Genomic DNA, 21,099 nt, shown 5'->3' with positions numbered 1-21,099 from the left:
ATCTGTCAAAAATGAAAATCATATGTGAAATGCAGAATATTACTCATTCTTCAGGATTTCAACTACGTGGCAAAATTAGAAGCACAATTGGCAACTACCACCAATCTTCTTTGGGCCAAACTTAATCCTGTTTTAGTGTAGGCTTCTCTTTGATCCCAATTCCTAAGATAGGCTAGATGACAGATTACTTAGATGATCTAATGAACCAAGGATCGGACAAAGTTAGAAACTCTCATCAACCCTTGATCTTCAAAACACTCTACAAGCAAGAAAGATCAACTCTCACTTGAATGCTCTAAATATTCATGCATTCTATCACAAGAACACACAACAAACAAAGCTTAAAGCTTTCAAGGTTAAAAAACCTAAGATTCTACATTTCGAGATTTTCTTCTATCTCTTGATTGTCAAAAATACAACATTATTTATATTGAATGAAAAGACACTATGAAATGATGCAACCTTTCATGTATGAAGTAAATATATGAACCTTTAATAAATACAAATACATAAATAAATAGATACGTAGGACATTAATAACATAAATGAATATGAATTTTCAGATTCATTATGACTCTTGAACGAAAAGATGCCTTTAGATGCATGAAAAGTTGCAATTCTTCACCATGGGTAGGAACCTTAGTTTGAAAGTAAACATTAAATGCTCCAACTCCTATCATTGTCAATTATTTGCCTATCATTCTCCCTTCTTCAAGAAGATTTGTCCCCAAATCTTAAGGATGTCTTTGCTATGCAACTTTATAGTCATCTTCTTGAGCCATCGAATTACACAACTTTTCTCAAAGCTTAAATTTGAAGACGTCAAATAACAAATTGTTGGAGATGAAGACACGATCTATGAACCAAAAAAAGACAACAACACTAAACAAACAACAAAATTGACACTTATTGTTTGTTTTTGTTTGTTTGTTTGTTTTTTTGTTTTTTTGTTTTTTTTTTTTGGACAAAAGCTGACAAGTTGAATAAGAAAAAAAAACAAAATTGACATTGCAACAACGAAAACATATATCTGATCTAGAACCCAAGCTCTGATACCAAAATGTTAAGGAACCTTCGAGAATCGGATCTAAGAACCACGTTGAAAAACAAGACCCAAAGAACTCAACCCCTAACGACCCCATAACCAATTTGATCCCAACCCTTAAGATAGGCTAGATGACAGATTACTTAGATGATCTAATGAACCAAGGATCGGACAAAGTTAGAAACTCCCATCAACACTTGATCTTCAAAGTACTCCACAAGCAAGACAAATCAACTTTCACTTGATGCTTCAAATATTCATGCATTCTATCATAAGAACACACAACAAATAAAGCTTAAAAGCTTTCAAGGTTTAAAACCTAAGATTCTATATTTCGAAATGTTCTTCTATCTCTTGATTGTGAAAAATACAACATTACTTATACTGAATGAAAAGACACTATGAAAGGATGCAATCTTTCATCTATCAAGTAAATACATGAACCTTTAATAAATACAAATACATAAATCAAATAGATACATAGAACATTAATAACGTAAAAGAATCTGAATTTTCAGATTCATCATGACTCTTGGATGAAAAAATGTCTTTAGATGCATGAAAAGTTGCAACTCTTCACCATGGGTAGGAACCTTAGTTTGGAAGTAAACATTTAAATACTTCAGCCTCTATCATTTGTAATAGGCACTAGGAACTTTATCGCAACTTGGGGGAGGAAATATAAAATATTGAAAACATGAGCTAAAGCCTAGTAAGTGGTAATTTAATATGAATAAAAATATTCTCATTCTAAAACATCAAAGAAAACTATTAAAATCATTCAATAAATCATTGGCAAAGTATATAAGATTAAATAACATTTCAAACACGTGCTAGTAAAATAATGGCATGATCATATCTCATATAAAGAATTCATGACTTATCAGAAAACCACACCAACTCTATGCTTAAATACTCGTTTACAACGGCGGGTTACTTCTGACAAGGAATGGTAAACCAAACAATAAGATCAACAAGCATACAGAGTTGCCTCAAGGCTAAATATGGATACACACCACAGGCTCAGGTTCCTATGAACTCCTAGGTATACTCTGGTCACATCTAACCCCGATATCCCCCTGATCCCCTGGGTGACACTATAGCCGTAGATTTCTCTAGACATATTGGAACACTCTAGCCACATCTAACTTTGGTAACCCTTGATCGCCTAAGCGCTACTACTAAAACACATTCAAGTAGCATAGGAAAGAACCATCTCTTGGGTGCAAGAATTAGTAGTTTGAAACCACTTTCACAAACCAATCAACATCATTTATTCCACCGTCAAGAGGTTTTCTTACAAAACCATTATAATAAAGTAAATCAGGTTCCAAACTACATTTTTATAATTCCAGTTCAAATAAAATCAATAGAAATTCAGAAATCATGATTCAAAACATTTTTGAAATAATAATCAATTAAAATACATCATGCCAACACATTTCACAAATCATAGTACACTACCATACTTATATATTTTTCATATCAAAATATTGAAATTAAAACCACTCACTGTTAATCGACTTCTCCTTAAATTTCTAGTTCCTTCGACTCCTATTTATCCTGAAATTATATTCATAATCCCATGGTTATTCTCCACGTGACCATAATCAAATTATTTTAAAATCAACCTTCAAATATAACCAATTTCACTTAAACATTCCCAAAACCCTAATTTAAATATAATGTAGGGTTTACTTTGTAATTTTGTCCTTTAATTACTTTAAAGTTAACTTAAGATCCCAAAATTAATCTCCAATAAGAACTAGTTCCACTTCAATTTTCCTTAAGTTACAGTCTTGACCATTTTAGGGTTTTCCATTCAATTTAACCCTAATTTCACTCAATTTAGGATTTACTCACAGTTAAGTCCCTTTAATTACTTAAATTACCTTAACTTCTCCCAAATTAATCCAATTTAAGCTTAAAGTATCTTAATGATACCAATTAGGACTTAAATCATGTTTAAATATACTTAAATTTTCCCAAACCCTAATGCCATCCAATTTTAGGGTTTCACATTACACTTAATCATTAAATTATCTTAAAATTAACTTAAGATTTCAAATTAATTCAATCTCAAGGTCAAAACATCTTATGGATATTCATTAGAACTTAAATTAAGGTTAGGAACACCTTAATTAATCTTAACTTTGTCCAATTTTGCCTAATTTTTTCATTAACTCTAATTAGGGTTTATTTTCAATTATCCACTATCGAACAGGTGAACCCCCCATTTACTGACGATATGATGGTAGTTGAGCTTCCCCAGAAGTTCAAAGTCTCAACCATTAAATCCTATGATAGCAAGAAAGACCTAGTAGAGCATCTTGACATGTACAAGTCCTAAATAAAACTTCATGGGGTATCTAATGTGATTCGATGTCGAGCATTCTCTTCTCCCTTAACGAGATGAGCTAGGGATTGGTTCAGAAAACTGAAGAGATGATCAATTGGCTCTTTTAAAGAACTAGCCCGAGCTTTTGTTACCCAGTTATTAGGCGAGAAAGACTAGCACAAGCCAAAGATGCATCAACTAACAATCAAACATGGTCCAAATGAAAGTCTACGAGAATATGTTGCACGTTTCAATACTGAAGCCCTTCAAGTTGACGGATATACTGATGGGGCAACATTGATTACTATAGGATTTGGATTGTGGGATGAGATACTCCTTTGATCGATTGGTAAGAGAGAACCCAATACTTATGTTAAATTCATAACTAAAGCACAAAAATATAAGAACGCGGAAGAATTGGTCAAGTCGAAGAAATAGGCACATGAAAGGGGAACTAGAATAGGTCACCTACACGGCCGAGATTATACTGACGAGTGAAATTGAAAGAGAAGGCGGTTGGAAGAGTGAAGCCCACCTCGACATTAGTTGAGGCACCCCGTCATGAACAGACGAGTAAGTTTGAAAAATATACCCCTACAACAATCTCTGCTGACGAAATTCTCATGGAAATACAACACACCAATCTGAACGAGCATCTAGGAAAGATTAGAACAAATCTTGATAAAAGAGAGACTATTATTGTATGTACCATCGAGATCATGGGCACTTCACAAGAGAGTGCAATCAATTGAAAGATGATATTTAAGCGCTAATTCATAATGGATACTTGAAAGAGTTTGGATAGAAAGATGAGAAGCACGAAGAAAGACAAAACAAAGGTGAACAGAACCCAGTGCTGAAAATCAGATAGGATGAGGGCTGATTGCCCGAGGCTGAGGTTGGTGCAATCAAGGCTGAAGCCAACCAGAGCAAGACCAACCAATCGAAGTTAAGGCGAGCACTATCATAAATAGATTTCGTTCTTTTATTTTAAAATTCCTATTTACAACTTGTTATTTTCATTCCAAAACATGAACTTGTTATTTTCATTATTTTAATAAATATCATATCTTCCACGAATTGTTTGCAATTGATGCCCAAGGAATATTTTACTTTTATATAAACCAAATATTTCTTCAGAAGGGGATTGTGATATGACTCCCTACTAAAGAGAAGTAGAAGATCTGAAAAGAAAGAATCAAGTGAGTTTTGTACGATAACTTTAAGCTTGACCAAAAGTTAGGGGTTGCCAAGACCGAGGTTGACTACAAAATGGCTGAGGCCGAAGCCAGCTACAACTAAATTTCTCTTTTCAGTTAGCATGTGGTCAACGAAAAGATGCTTGTAAAAAGTCTCAAGAAATCGGTTTTCATCTTTCTTGAGAATGTGCACAAATCATAAAGAAATCAATTTTTGATTTTTTTTCAGATTGCCTCATCACCTCTCAAGCAATTGATTTTCATTTTTCTTGAAACGATGTACAAATCTTAAGGAAATTGATTTTTATCTTTCTGACAAGATTGCTATCTCACCTCTTAAGAAATCGTTATTCATCTTTCTTAAGACGATGCACAAATATTAAAAAAAAAATTGATTTATCTTTCTGACAACATTGTCTCATCACCTCTCAAAAAATCGATTTTTTCTTTCTCGAGATAGTACATAAATCTTCAAGAAATCGATTTTCATCTTTCTGACAAGATTGCCTCATCTCTCAGGAATCAATTTTCATCTTTCTTGAGACAATGTACAAATCTTAAGAAAATCGACTAACAAGATTAATTGCAAGTGAAAAGAAGTTATACTCTCAAAGCGTGCCAAACCTCACGACCTGACATGAGAGTAGGGCCGAATGTTTTGGGTTGTTTTGGACTAAAAGGTATAATTGATGTTTAGAAACAACAAGGTCAAGAAGAAGTGTGATATGAGAAAAATGAAAATTGAGAACCAAAATGGGCCAAGGAAAAGAGAGTTGGCTTGGGCCTAGCCCAAGCTAGCATGCTTGGCCTCGGCCAAGACCGAGGTCGAGCCTTGCCAAATGCATGCATGCCCCAACCCGAGAGACTATTTTGGGTCTGAGATATGGCCCAAACAAGTTGTTTGGCCAGCCCTAGCCAAACTTAAAAATCAAGCCCGCCTCTTAGTTCGACAGGTCATCTAATTATCCTAAGGTAATTTTTAAACTCTAGGGGACAACCTAGGTCAAATTTTCCTATATACACCCTTTATGGCTCCATATGAGGTGTCTTAAACTTCAGGCTTCCTCCCCGTTTTCTCTTACTGACTTAGGCATCAAAGTCTTTTTTTTTGTTTTGTTTTGCAAGTGCTCTCTTCTCTCAATTACAAATTTATCGTTATTGTCACGTAGAGGTTAGGTGCGCTTTCCCTTGACCGAAATTTGGGATCAACAATATATATATATATATATATATATATATATATAATGAAAACTTTATATTATCAATAATAAATAAAATACCAATATTTAAAAAAATCAATAAAAAGTAGAAATTCATTATTAAAAAGACATTTAATTATAAAAATATTAAAAAATATTTTTATAAAAAATTAATATTCAATAAACTAATTCAATGAGTTGGCCCAAGTGTAACATCAATTCAGCCTAAAATCTGATCCAAAGTTGGGTTGACCCAATTCAAGTCCAAACTATGTCTTAGACTTATTGAACTTAGAGCCTGGGTCGACCCAATAATGAGGTTGATCAACAAAATTTTCTTGTTTTTTCATTTATTAAGTTTTAACATTTCTTAGTTCTTCAAAAGTTCTTCCATAATTGTTTTCTACAGACCTTGAGCTAAAGGAGTCTCTGAAATCATGTAATTCCAAAACTGATCGTGGTATGATTTTTTCCCTTCATTTCTTGAGTTTCCATAATTTCTTTGAGATTCTTTCATCACTGCTTCTTCATAACACTCATTATTCAAGTAATTTTTATTTTCATTTCTTTAGTTTTTACATTTGAAAGTTGGTCCTAGTCCAACTATTGTGATTTTTATTTTTACTACCAAAAATAAGTTTTAGACAAAATTAGACATGAACTCAAATAATACATGACCAACTAATCATTGAAATTAATTAGAAAAAAACCCACCTTCAACTTTTAAAAAGAAAATAAAAATTTCAAGTCTCTCCTAAAAAAATATTTCATTATAACTCCATATGAGCTTAAATTATTACTTCATCATTCTAATTTTTTCACCTTTGACTTTAGCATCAACACAAACAATGCTATAAAACGTCATGAACAATGGGCAGCTAATAAATCAGTGCCTTGTGCTGCAAGCTGTAAAGAACAGCATCGTAACTTTTCTTGAACAAGTCCAACACTTGGTCCTCAAGCTGCGAGCCAATGGCCTTCCAATCGATCCCCAATTTCTCAATTCCCCTGAAAACACTCTCGGCCTCCTCCATATTTGAATCTAGAGTTCTTGAAACAATGCCATGGTCCATGAATGCCGCTAGAGCTTCTTCTGGTATAGTTGATATCTGAAAGAAAAAACAATATCTTACTCTATTGTAATAATCAGAATGGTCCACACACAGAGAAAGAAGATTTAACCCACCGTTTCTGGTCCAATGAGAAGATCAATATAAGAGGTATCGGGGTACGCTGGATTTTTCACATTAGTTGAGGCCTACATCAATTTCTGCTTCTTGGCTCCTCTCTTTGCCAATGCCTCCCACCTTGGGCCCGAAAACTTCTCCTTGAATATCTTATATGCAATCGCTGCTTGAGCTCTTGCTGTCTGCATAGCATAATCAACAACTTGAAAAACCCTCGAGTGATTCCAACTTTGTTTTTAGGTATTAGCTAGTGGACTTTACCTTTCCTCTGAGCTCAAGGGCCTGATGGGTTGCTATTTTTTCAAGCTCTGCATCAACAATAGCATCCACCCTGCTTATGTAGAAAGCAGCAGCGCCAGAAATGGTTGAGAGATCACTTAATCCAGAGCATTCCAAGCCATTTAAGTAAGCTTCGATTACCATTTCGTATGTGGATATACAAAATATCAACTGTTTAAATCATAATGTCCACGCTCACTAGGTGTTTGACAAAGGTCCCCAACCAAACTAAATGTAATATATGCCACTTCTTTTCAATGAACAATACAAACAAAACAAATGGATATACTTACAGTTGCATTTACGCTTATTCCTTGGGAAATGACTTGCTTTATTGCGGGTATGGATTCGGCAGTTGCAGGAATTTTTATATACACATTTGGCCGACCAACCTTTTTATGAAGCCATTTAGCTGCCTCAACTGTCTTCTCTGTGTTATCAGCAAGCCACGGGGAAACTTGTACGGAGACATAACCATCTAAACCAGCTGTTTCTTTGTAGATTGGTTCTAAGATTGCACTAGTATCCCTTATGTCTTTTGTTACAAGTTCCCAGTATGCACTTTCAACATCTTTTCCTTCTTTTGCTAGATATCTATCCATGAATTTAGAACGAAACAAACAAACAAATTTGTACAACAACCCTCTTGCTTTTGTATATTAATGTGTTGAGATAAGAACAGTTAATGTACCTGAACTGCTCGTCGTAAGCTTTGGACGACAATATGGATCGCTCAAATATCTGTCACGAGGAATCATAATAAGGTTAAAGCAACGAGAGAACGAGATTACGAAACAGAGAGGGATTTTGACTACCTTGGGATTGGAAGTAACACCTTTAATTCCCGATGCTAACAAGGGAAGCAGATCAGTGGCAGGGCGGCAAATCTTATCATAATAAGGGCTTTGGCCTTGCCGTTCATGGAGGTCGTGAAGAATTGATTTTTTTAACCCATTTTTTGAACAAGCAACAACACAGCTTGGATTCATCATCAAGTTACAAAATGAAGCCATCACAGCCTGAGAGATCGATCTTCAAAACTGAAATCAAACCCCATTTCCGATTCCAATTTATATATGGTATGGATGCACTCTCTTCTCAATGTAGTGTGCTTCAAATTTCAAATTAAATTTGCTCGAAATTTTACATGTTTATTTATAAATATATCACACCTTTCACGGTCATATAAATTATTGGATACTTCGCGTATATATAACATAGTTGCGTATTTGATTATAAAATGATAGGATTAAACAAGCAATATACTCAATCTAAAGACTGAGATACTGATATTTAATTGAATCATCTTGAGTTTATCTCCTATCCAACCATCAATTGGAGTTTATGAACTTGACCTATTCATCTAGTTCTTTTTTGCTTTCTTAAACAGCCCCAATCAATGTGAATAGGGGAGAAATTAATAAAAAAGATGAAGTCTACTGATCATCTCAACAAGTTGCTGCAATAGACTTGATAATTAAAGAATAGTTTTTAAGCTTTTGCTTCCATGGAAAAATTTTGCTTTTGAAGGTATGACTTTGATGAGTTATTTTAATTTGGAATATTAAAAACATTGATGTCCTGATCAAATTAAAATCTATGATCATCGGATTTCACGACTTTTATGTGGAAATGATTACTTTTAAGTCAAAATGATCATAACTCAACGTAAATCTTGTACCATTTCAATAACTGAGGTCGGATCCCCAACTTCGCATATTGTTATTAAAAAAATGGTTGCTTTAAAATGCTCTCTTTAAAGTGTAGCAAAGTTGTGTTCATTAAAGACCAAAGCTAGCTTAGCTAGTGGTCTCGGTGACATGTTTTGCAGGACCAGCACTTGAATCGTGGCAGCCATGATCTGCATCAGCTGAAACAGCCTCGGACGATTTCGACATGTCGTCCATTTCCTTGTCCTTCACATCAGAATGTGAATGCCGCTGAAACGACACATATTTCCTGTAATACGTCTTTGCCATTGAGGCAGGCTTTTGCCAGACGAAGGATTTTGAGCCGATCAAAGCCAGCAATAATGCTATCCCAGTGATAATAAAAAGGCCCCCGAAGCTCGACACCTCTAGACATGGACCATCGGAGGAGGAGTTTGAGCTGTCTTGATTTTGATTTCCAGCTCCAAAGTATTTTGTTTCAATTGTCACCATTTTCTCTCCCTCTGTCACGTTCAATATTGCTCTTGATACATAAGGTACTAACCGAGAGTTTTGTGGAAATGCCTGAAATTAACAAGCAACTTCTTATCTGATGTACATATGAACTGACAAACCTTGAAGAATATTTGTTTAAGAAAAACACTTACAAACCCAAATCCGTCTGTTCGATATATAGGTCCAGCCATGATGAAATCAGAGCCATATTTTGTAAGGAAGACCTTAAGGTAAGGAATTTCATCAAAGATTGCAGCAACACCACCGTTTTGACTTCCTTTAGACAATGCCTGACGATACTCCTCAACATTTGCATAAGATTTCAACTTGGATTCGTTAAATTTCAACTGCTCTATCAGCATAGATTTTGTAAAGGAACCCTCTTGATATCCAACATAGTAGCCCTTGGATATGAGTTCATTCACGCTAAAATACTTGGGCTGTAGCTGATCTGACATTAAGATTGAAGACAAACTTGCTGTGTAACTCTGCATTAGAACAAACGCCAGAAACAACCAGACCACAAGCACAAACCTAGAGCGCGTATTGGTCACTATTTGTCCTGTTCAACCAAAAAAGAAAGGGAGGTGGTTCATTTTTCTTGTTCTTCCATGTGATTGATCCCAAAATTCAATTCAATTACCATAAGGAAAGAAATTGAGCTTACTTTCAGGAAGAACTAAGGAAGAGAAAGGAAACCAGAGGACTAAACAGAGTAACTCCAATGGTTGCGACGATTCTCTTCTTGCATTGTGCTCTAAGATCAGTAGAACAATTCCTGTTGCTATGGAGGCTGCTATGGTCGTAAGCCATAGATCCACAGTCAAAGGTTTCAAGAAAACCCACATACTACGATGCATGTTGTGTTTGATTGGGACAAGCATTGTCACGCCCGAGTCAGTATATGGCAATGAGAAATCTACGAGGTTGGCTCGGCTGGCCACAATAGTAATATCTCCTACGACCGCATCAAATTTATTCTTCTATCCAGAAAATTAGCAAACACAATAATAGTGTTAACCCTTTAATTCAATGAGTAATTAGCATATTATTCTCTGTTTCAAGGCATTGTTGATTGTCCAATGATGATAGAGTCATAGACTTTGGAAAACATACGTATGTGTTAAACATAATACTAAATACAAAAGGTCATGTTATTCAAGTAATTAGATTTTAACTTCTTCATAAGAAATGAGCAGAATGTTGAAAAATCTTGGTAGTCGTAAAGAAAGATGATGATTACGAAGACGATCAATATTCGAATCAAATTGAATCTTGATCATGAGATGTAAAAAAGAAACTGTAAATAGATATCCTCCTCAATTTTGAAAATCTTGAGAGGGGCAAGCTATGGACGCAAATTGTGGGATTGAATGGTGGACATGGCTACAAAGCAATAACTCTGATGAAAATAAAATTGGAGAGCACTGACCTTCTTGCTCTCGGCGAGTTGGTGAAGGAGGTCATCATAAATAACAGAGCTGTCCCCGGCATCATCTTTGAAGAGTTCAAATTCATAAGGAAGAGGAAAAGGCAAAGCATCAGCAACAGCTCTGAAGACATCTATGCAAAAACCAGTATAATTGAGCTCCCCTGTTTGAGGGTTTCGAGTAACATCCAAGAACTCATTGAACCCATGTTTTTTAGGAACCCCTATTCTAAATTTTTCGCCATCAGCAGGCACAGCCCATCCTTTTGGTGCAGTAATGGAGTCTCCAGGCCATATGATCTTCTTCAGCTTACTAACTGATGTGGAGTATTTTTCATTAGGTTTCTTATTCGCTCTGTTTTGACAAATCCCTTCTTCAGGACTCCAACACCCAATCAATCTCTCTCCTCTCCCAATCACATTGAATATTTCAAAAGCCGACGGCTGTAAATGCCCATTAACCAAATGGAAATCCCCACTCAAACCCTTGAACTTGATATTCAACATCTCTTTCAACAACAATGGACCCACTTCCGAAACCCCCAAATTCGCAATATCTGTTTTCCCCTCTACATCACTACCCCGACCCTTTAGAAACCCTAGATTGTCCACTTCCCCAATCCTCTCCGCCGCCATAGCCAATGCCCAAATGGTATCATAAGCCCACAAACCATAGATGTTTAACTCAGGCGCCGACCATTTCCATCTCCTCTTGAAATTCTCCAACGCTTCTGAAGCAGGAAAATGCGGGCGTATCCCCAAAACACCCTCCATTGATTTAATAACCAGAGGATCCATGGCGTCAAGACAATTGGAGAGGGTATTAGTGAGAAGCCAAGCATAGCCTTCGGTCATCATTCCAGCTTTTTCCACAAGCGGAAACAGAGCAGACCCAAATGGGGAAGTGACGTGCACCAAGAAAACTCTAGTCTGCCTGTTCTTCATCTTATGGAGGTGTTTGGAGATTTCGTAGGGATCCATGGAAGTGGGGATGGCGTATTTGAAAGGGACTCGAATGTTGGATTCTTGAAGTGCATCGGTGAGGAAAGGGATGAGGCCTTTGCCATATTCAGTGTCTTCATAGATGAGAACGAGCTCGTGCCAACCGAATCCTTGGACGATGGTGGTGATGGCTTTGACTGGAGAAGAATCGTTTTGGGCAGTTCGAACGAAGAAGGGGCTCTGCGATGGAGAAATAGAGAGGCTTGTGGCTGAAAATGAAATGATGGGGACGCGAGCCTTTTCGCCTAGCTTTATCATAAACGTCGCCTCGCCGGAACTCTCTGGCCCTATTATTGCATGCACTTTTTCGTTCTTTACTAAATCCACCACTGCAAACATACGTTTATATTATGATTATCAACATCACTTATTTATTAAGGTAAGTAACTGTAAAGTTGAACTAATCAAAAGTAACCATACATTAAAAAGAAATTAAGTGATAATTTTCGGTTTAGTTTTTAGTTGAGGCTTTAGATATGTATAATTGGTTCACTAAATGAAATTGAGTTAAGTTGTTCAATTCGTAGTCTTGTTAAACACTTTTTCGATTAGTCTTTATAGTGACGAGTCTCTTGAAAAACTAAAATTTCGAAGACTATTGAACACTACATGGAATGTAAAAAGTGCTTTGATTTCTTTCAAGTTTTAAACTTACTTTTTGAAATGCATGTAAATACACTGTGTATACTCAACCCATGCTATTTTTGTATTGAAACGATTTTCCTGCAAAGGAAGTATTAATTTGAATTGACTTCTTTGATAACTTTCAAAATTAGGAAAGAATTGTAATGTTATCGTTTTAGATGTATACATGATCACTAGCTTTGTGGTTGGTTGGTTCCTGTTTTAATTGTGTTAAGTGAAAATAGTTGCATGTTTAATCATGATAGAAATTAAAATTGATAAAACTACCTTGGTGTCCAACCCATTTGTTCTACAGTCTAGGCTTTATTTTAAACTTGTGTTTTGTGAGTTCAATTAGACTAATTTTTAGATTGGTTCATCTTGTAAGTCCTAAGTTTTCTTTTATGTGATATGAGGATGACCTAAGAAAAAAAAGAGTAAAAAAAGAGTATTTTTCAGCCAAAATTGTCGATTGCTGAGTTTGGACCATTAGATCGTGCTGAAATTTGGTCAGCTTGTTCAGGAAACATAGAGTCTCGTTTTAAATAGTTGGATCGCTATTTAGAACTATGGTTTGTCCGTAATCGCTGCCAAATAGAACTTGTAAAACGGGGTGATTATCATTCTTTTATCTCTCAAGTGTTCATCTTCTATGTAGGAAAGTATTTGTAGATTGTGAACCTTTGTTTGACTAATTTGGGTTCTTTTTCTCTCCATTTTATCATGATAAGAGAAGTTGACAATGGTGAACTCCTCACAAGCCTCATGGTTTTTACTCTTCACATCGAAGGGGCTTTCCACTTATAAATTGTGTGTGCTAGTCTTCCATAATTTTGCGGTTTAATGTTGTTCATTGTTGGTTGATGCTTGGTGACTATTTTGTGATTTATTTGTGGTGTTTTGGAGAACAATTATTTGGTCGATTGTTTTGGAGGAGATCTTAGTGGGTTGTTGTTATATTGTTTGGATCTTATCAGTTGGTATCAGAGTGGATTTTTATTTAATCATTGTTATGGAGTCTACTAGTAATGGTGGAGGTAGTTCAATGATAAAATTGACATCAACCAATTATTCCATCTGGAGATCGATGATAGAGGATTTGTTATATTACAAAGATTTGTTTGATCCAATTGAAACAACCACAAAAGCAGATGGCACAATTTCTAAACTTGCAAAACTAGAGAAAATGGAATAAAAAGATTGGGAAAAGTTAAAGAGAAAAACTTTGACGACTATTAGCATTTTCAACTATGTTTCTAAGGAGTCCGACCCATATGAGTTGTAGAAGAAATTAGAAGATCTTTATGAAAGGAAGACCACACATAACAAAACTTCTTTAATCAAGCAACTTGTTAATTTAAAATTAAAGGGTGGGAAGTCTGTTTCTGAGCATTTGAATGACTTTCTGGATATTATTAATAAGCTGACTATTATGAAGATTGATTTTAATGATGAATTGCAGGTTTTGTTCTTGTTGAGTTCTTTGTCGAACAATTGGGAAATCTTGGTTGTGACTATTAGTAACTCTATTCCATAAAGTGTTTTGTCTTTAGATGTTATCAAACAAAGCATGTTCAATGAAGAGATAAGAAGAAAGTAGATGAGAGTTGATAATTCACATGCTCTTGTTGTTGAGAATCGTGGAACAAACAAGAGTAAGGGACCTAAAGACCACGGTAACTCAAAAGGGAGGTCCAAGTCTACAGACAAAGATACTAGGATATGTCATTACTGTAACAAGCCTGGCCATATAAAAAAGTTGTGTTATCGTTGGAAGAAAGAACAAAGTAAAAAGCAAGACTCACAAAAAGAGGAAAATGATAAAAATACTGCAACACTTATTTCTCAGAGTGGTAATGTTGTCTCCTTGATTTGTGCAACCAGTGAGTGCCATCATGTAGGGAGTTCAAACACATAATGGGTGGTCAATTCAGGTGCTTCATACCATTGTATTTCCAAAAGAGAGTATTTCATGAACTATCAATCTTGTGATTTTGGTAGTGTAAAGATGGGAAACGAGAGCTCAACTAGCATATAGTTGGGTTAGGTAATATCCATGTGAAGACATGTGTTGGGTGCATGCTTACATAAAGAATGTGCGCCATATTCTTGATTTATACCTTAACTTGTTGTTTGCAAATATCCTTGATCAAGAAGGATTTCGACATACTTTTTGTGATGGTAAATGAAAATTGTGTAAGGGTATAATAGTTGCTCGAGGTGAGTTATGTTGCTCTTTGTACAAAAGAAACTTGAGCATTTGTTCTTTTGAGTTGAATGCAATAGAAGAAAAGAATTCTCCAAATTTGTGGCATCGAAGGCTAAAGCATATGAGTGATAAGGGGATTAAATTGTTGTCAGGTAAATCTCTTATCCTTGTTGATAAAACAGTTTCTCTTGACCCTTGTGATCATTGTTTGGTAAGTAACATAAAATTTTCTTTTCTGGGAAGTCCACCCGAAAGAAAGGAAAATTGGAGTTAATAATTCTGATATTTGTGAGCCTATTGAGGTGGAGTCATTTGATGGTAATAAATATTTTGTTACTTTTATTGATGATACTACTCGAAGAACTTGGGTATATATGTTGAAGAGAAAAAACTAAATGTTTGAGATTTTTAGAAAGTTTCATGTCATGGTAGAAAGGGAGACCAAAAGAAAATTGAAGTGTCTTCGATTTGACAATGGTGGTGAGTGTACTTCGAATGAGTTCAAGTATTATTGTTCACAACATGGCATTAGACATGAGAAGACAGAGTCTGGCACACCACAACACAATGGAGTTGCTGAGAGGATTAGCAGAACCATTATGAAGAAAATGAGAAGATAACTTTCACAAAATTATCGATTGCTAAAGTTCAAACCGTTGGATCGCGCTAAAATTTGGTCAGTCTATTCAGGACACATAAGGTCTCATTTTGAACGGTTGGTTCATTGTTTGAAGCTTTGATTTGTCCGTAATTGTTGCTTAACAGAACCTATAAAACTGGTTGATTTTCATTCTTTTATCTCTCATGTGTTCAACTTTTATGTATGAAAGTATTGGTAGGTTTTGAACCTTTGTATGATTGTTTTGGATTTTTCCCCCTCGATTTTATCATAATAAGAGAAGTTGACAAGGGTGGATTCCTCACAAATCCCATGATTTTTACTCCACATCGAAGGGGTTTTCCACGTATAAATCGTGTGTGCTCTTTGTTTTTAGTCTTCCATAATTTTGTGGGTTCATTGCTATCCGTTATTGGTAATTGATTGCTTAGTGATTATTTTGTGATTTATTTGTAGTGTTTTGGAGAACAGTTATTTGATTGATTATTTTGATTTATTTGTAGTGTTATGGTGTTTTGGAGGACTTATTTACATTTTAAAATTTGATCAATATCTCTCAACCAAAACAAGCACTTACTTTTTTTAGAAAGATGATCAAAACATGATTTTCACTAAAAATTTCAAAAGATTGCTGAGGCCCCTTTAAAAAATCTTTTGGTTTTTGACTTTAAATATTTAAGAAAAAGAATATAAGAACTTAACAAGTATGGACTCAGAAAGATGAGATGATTGTATAGCTTATCCAAATTTCTTCCAAGTCTTTTCTTAACATTTTGCTTCCATTGAAAATTATCAAAGTAAACATACATACATATATATATATATTAGACTCTCGCTATCACTACTTCACATCATTGTGCTATTTTTATTGAAAGTGAGAGGGGAAAAAAAAATCCAGAAACGAGAGTAGATAGAACAAATCCCAAATTCACATATACAATACTTCATTTTAGTTTTAAAAAGTTGGGTTAGACTTCATTCGTGTATTTCAAAATGGGTCATCTCATAACCATCGCAACCTCGGACCGACCCAGATGGTTTGTTGATGGAATTAAAAATCATGCATATATAAATATAAATGCTTGTGTGTGATGTGGAGCCACAATGGATTGGAGTGAAGAAATCAGAAAAAGAAGTAAAAAGTGAAGTTTGTTTGAAGTTAGAACTCACCAGCGGAGGTTGCGGCAACCACGTCTTGTGAATCTCTGAAATGTACGACCAACTTATTACGATAATTGGGATGAAATGCATAGAAATCCACCAGTGCCATTTTAATGCATTTTTGTGCCGCCCCACCAATCGATGGGCTCACCTCATCAACAACTGCTCCTACATGTATCATATTCACTTTCGTACTACTCGTCCTATTTCCATTCATTTCCTCCTCTCCCCCTTCAATTTTGTTCCCATAACAAATCAACAAACCCCAAATCAACCAAAATAGCAGTGGATCTTTATTCTTCTCCATCTTTCCCAAGTGTATTTCGGCTCCTCTTTCCCTTTTTATTTATACGGATTATAGTCTTGTTTCATTTTTGTCTTTACTCACTCAATTTTCCCCAATTTTCTTGCGGTGGTATATTACTCCGAATCTGGAAAAGAAAAAGAACCCAGTTCGAAAGTCATTTCCTTTTTCAACATCCTTCCTACGTTTGCAATTGCCTCATTCTTGACTTTCCATCCCTATATTTAGTGCTTTTTTTTTGTTATGACCAAATGGAAAATTTCGATGGCTTTTTCTTGGAATACGATGGGGTTTTTACTCCTATTGTTGGGAAAATATGTAAAATTACGACAACATTTATATGCAATTTCTAGGCAAATTATTTATCTACTACCTACTAACATTTGACGACACACCATTTTGTCGAAGTATAAGAAATAATATTCTAGGCGTCTGTTTATGGATCCTTTTTTAAATATAAAAACGGATTTGCCTTGAAAAAAAAAAGCATGCATTGCACTATTAAGCGGCAAGTCATTAGAAAAAAACATAGGTACTATTCTTTGACAAGGGATCCTCCAATACAAATTTTGTTTTTTTTAAATATATATTTGATTTAATATTTTTTCTTTTGTGTGTAAAAAGGGGATGCACATGATTAGGTGTAACGCCTAAGTTGTACCTAATCATTGTTCTTTTTTAAATTAAGTTTTTGAGTAATTATGATAATCTAAAGGCTACACTTTGCTTTACTTATTAGTGAAGGCAGCTCCCACCAGATAGAAATTAATATTGATCAATGGAATAGGTTATTTACCTCGTTTAGTAGTTCCTTCAAATAAGAGTCCGTTTGAAATGGTGGTAGAGAAAAATGTTTTTCAAAAAAATCATTATTATTTAATCTCTTTTTGATAAAAAAAATATATTATTCAAAATATACTTTAAAAGTGTTTTAAATTTTGTTTTGAGTGATTATCAAACCTTTCAATTTTTTAAAAATGACTTATTTTTAAAATTAAATATTTCAAATATTTAAATATGGACCATCATTTTGTAATTGGGTCATATATGACATGGGGTTGGAATCATTTTCAATTGGGATATTAGAAAGTTTGCCAAGTTTTTTGAGGAATGGAATTAATTAACAACACTAGGCACATTTTTCAAGCAAATAAGACACTGGATTGATATAAAATATATATTTTTATCATGTAACCTATAGTGTATGATGCAATTCCCATTTTGGTGATTAATTAATGATATATATATATATAGCGTTCTTTGAATAAATTAGTAACCTTCTTTTGGATGACTTTTGATTGATCACATTTAATAAATCTTTAGGTGTCGGATTTCGCAGTTCCTTTTCTTGGGATCTTTCCTAAAAAATAAAGAACAGAAGTTTAAGAAGTTGTCACGGTTTTGTTTTATGTTATCTTATCGATTTTCATGACTTGGTCATTAAATATATAAATTAACATAATTTCTTTTTGGTGGGATATTTCTGTTGAAAGTGTTGACGAGTCCACTCTAATTATAGTATTATTATTTCTTTTTTTTTTTTGAAAACTATCTAGCAAAAAAATTAGATAAAATAGCTTCGACCTTGTCAACTGATAGTGAAAAAACAAAATCTGGATAAATACCAATCACTCTAAATCTCACAAATTTTTAAGAGAAGAAACTTGTTCTCTTACAAAAATCAAGAAACGCACAAGAGAAGAATATTGTTCTCTTGAAATTCAATTTCTTTTCAAACTTTAATTTGCTTCTATTGATTTTTTATTCTTTTCTCTTGCATACAAATGAGAGAAAATAACTCTTTATATAGTACTCAAGAGACACTTCCTAAAAGACACAAAATAAATGAAGTACATGTATACATATCATTCATGTACTTGAACAATTACATGTATCTAGAAATGCATGTATCTTGAAATTAGAATGTACCTAGGAATGTGTTATCCATAATGTATCTAGCTTATTAATTTCTAACATACCCCCTTAAGCTAGACTTCCCTGACTCCGAGCTTCTCTTTCATTTTCAAGAATAAGTCTTGTCTTTAATGTTTTTGTGAATGTGTCTACAACTTGATTTTGTGTCTTGCAATACTTGATATATACTTCTCTATCTTTGATCAATTCTTTAATGAAATGATACCCGATCTGTATGTGTTTGCTTCTTCCATGAAAAATTGGATTCTTCGAAAGTGAAATAGATGATTTGTTGTCACAGAACATGATGGCCCCTTTCTCTTGAGGACACTTCAATTCATGTAGTAAGCCAAAGTGCTTGATAACTAGCTATAGACAAAGAAATGTATTCAGCTTTCGTTGTTGACAATGCTACAACATCCTGCTTCTTTGATGCCCACGAAACTGCTTCAAAACCAATATTAAATACATACCCAGAAGTACTTTTGAAATCATCAATATTTCCTCCCCAATCACTATCACTATAACTAACAAGAACGTTATTCACATTCCTTTTATAGTGGATTTCATGATCAATAGTTTCAAGAATATATCTAAGAACTCTCTTTCCAGCTTCCCAATGACTTCTCTTTGGTGATGCCATAAATCTACTCGATAAACTTACTGAGAACATAAGATCAAGTCTAGTTGTAGTTAAATACATTAAACTTCCAACAAAACTTCTATAGATGGTGGCATCAAAAGCTTCACTATCATCATGCTTGCTTAACTTCAAACCCAGTTCCATAGGAGTACTAGCAGGATAATCATTCTCCATTTTGAGCTTTATCAATAAATCTTTTGCATACTTCTTTTGGAAAATTGTAATCTCATTATCACCTTGTTTAACTTCAATACCAAGAAAGTAATGAAGTAAACCCATATCAGTCATCTCAAATTCTTTCTTCATGCTCTCTTTGAACTCGTCAATCATCATGTTTGAATTTCCCATAAAGATTAAATCATCAACATATAGACAAATCATTAAGAAATTACCATTTTCGTCTTCTTTGGTGTAGAGAGCATGTTCATATGGATATCTTCTGAAATCATCATTCAAGAAAAAATCATCAATACGTTTGTACTAGGCTCTTGGGGTTTACTTTAGCCCATACAATGCTTTCTTTAATCGACATACCTTATTTTCTTCTCCAATTTTGGCATAGCCAGGGGGCTGCTCAATATAAATTTCGTCCTCTAAATACCCATTTAGAAGTGCTGACTTGACATCCATTGATGAACTTTCCATTTATTTTGTGCTGCAAGGGCTAACATCAAACGAACAGTCTTCAAGCGAATTACTGGTACAAAAACTTCTTCATAATCAACACCAATCTTTTGTTTGTAACTTTTTACTACGAGTCTGGCCTTGTATTTCTGCATTTCTCCATTTTGCTTCAGTTTTGTTCTATAGATCCATTTGACTCCAAGAGATTTTCTATTCTCTGGTAATTTGACTAACTCCCATGTCTCGTTTCTTCTGATTGCATCAATCTCTTGATCCATTGCATCTTTCCATTTCTCATCTTGAATTGCTTCTTTAAAGTATATAGGTTCAACATTTGCAAATAAAGCAAAATCATCATGTTCATCATCTTGTATTCTACTTGAAGTATTATAAATCTCTTGAATATTTCTTGTCTTCCTTGGAGTAATTTCTTCATCACTTGTGGAATGTGATGAAGAAGGTGAAGTCAGTGGTTGAGTCTCTTCAAGCTCCAAGTCTCGAGCATCTTCTTTGCCATTCATGTCAACAAGTAATGGATTATGGTCTTTGTTTGGTGCATCCCATTGCCAGAATTTTACTTCATTGAACTTGACATCTCGACTAATAGTAACTTTCTTACTTATAGGGTTGTATAATCTGTAAGCCTTGGAGTTCTCATTGTACCCAACAAAAATGAATTTTTATGATTTATCATCTAGTTTACATCTTTTCTCATATGAAATATGAAAACAATACACCCAAACACTCTTAGATGACTAACAGTTGGTTTCAATCCGCTTCATGCTTATTGAGGAGAAATATCTTGCACACTTTTAATTGAAGCTTGATTTAGGAGATAAACAGCACAAGTTACTACATCTCCCCAAAATTGATCTAGAAGCTTCTTGGCCTTCAACATATTTCTTGCAAGTTCTATTATTATTCTGTTTTTCTTCTTTACAACTCTATTTTGTTGAGGAGTTCTTTGAACAGTCTTCAGATGCTTGATTCCATTTTCCTTCAAGAAATCTGTAAAGACTATATATTCTCCTCCACGATCCAAAAACAATGCTTTCAATTTCAAGTTACTTTCATTTTCCACCATTGCTTTGAATGTCTTGAAATATTCGAAAGTAGAGCTCTTTTCTTTTAGCAGATAAATCCAAGTTTTCCAACTGT

The 21,099-nt window shown here is 34.5% G+C and overlaps 1 protein-coding gene, 1 long non-coding RNA gene and 1 pseudogene across 4 annotated transcripts; 1 reads left to right on the top strand and 2 right to left on the bottom strand.

Moving 5' to 3' along the window:
- Positions 1-6,451: 6,451 nt before the first annotated feature.
- LOC120071804 (uncharacterized) lies at positions 6,452-8,629 on the bottom strand (annotated as a pseudogene). The gene is made up of 6 exons (XR_016527752.1): positions 8,063-8,629; positions 7,939-7,988; positions 7,541-7,841; positions 7,230-7,418; positions 6,968-7,150; positions 6,452-6,890 (listed from the first exon to the last, which is right to left on the bottom strand). The product of XR_016527752.1 is annotated as an uncharacterized LOC120071804 (transcript).
- On the top strand, positions 8,193-9,265 carry LOC150037699 (uncharacterized). The gene is made up of 2 exons (XR_016527753.1): positions 8,193-8,326; positions 8,638-9,265. It is a non-coding gene; the product is annotated as an uncharacterized LOC150037699 (long non-coding RNA).
- Positions 8,931-16,902, bottom strand: LOC120071803 (glutamate receptor 2.2-like). Of its 2 annotated transcripts, none has more exons than XM_039024190.2 (5): positions 16,466-16,902; positions 10,845-12,172; positions 10,080-10,392; positions 9,565-9,974; positions 8,931-9,481 (listed from the first exon to the last, which is right to left on the bottom strand). In XM_039024190.2, exons 1-5 carry the CDS (start codon positions 16,761-16,763, stop codon positions 9,047-9,049), a joined length of 2,784 nt encoding a protein of 927 aa, XP_038880118.2. In that variant the 5' UTR covers positions 16,764-16,902; the 3' UTR covers positions 8,931-9,046. The 2 variants fall into 2 exon arrangements, with proteins under 2 accessions (XP_038880118.2, XP_038880117.2); XM_039024189.2 differs by having other exon boundaries at positions 10,080-10,395; positions 16,466-16,771.
- Positions 16,903-21,099: the final 4,197 nt, after the last annotated feature.

The sequence above is a fragment of the Benincasa hispida genome, chromosome 2 (genome assembly GCF_027475165.1).
Source record: "Benincasa hispida cultivar pf3 chromosome 2, pf3_genome.v1.1, whole genome shotgun sequence".
NCBI lineage: Eukaryota > Viridiplantae > Streptophyta > Magnoliopsida > Cucurbitales > Cucurbitaceae > Benincasa > Benincasa hispida.
Note: the sequence above shows the minus strand (reverse complement) of the source record. Positions and strands in the feature narration are given on the sequence as shown.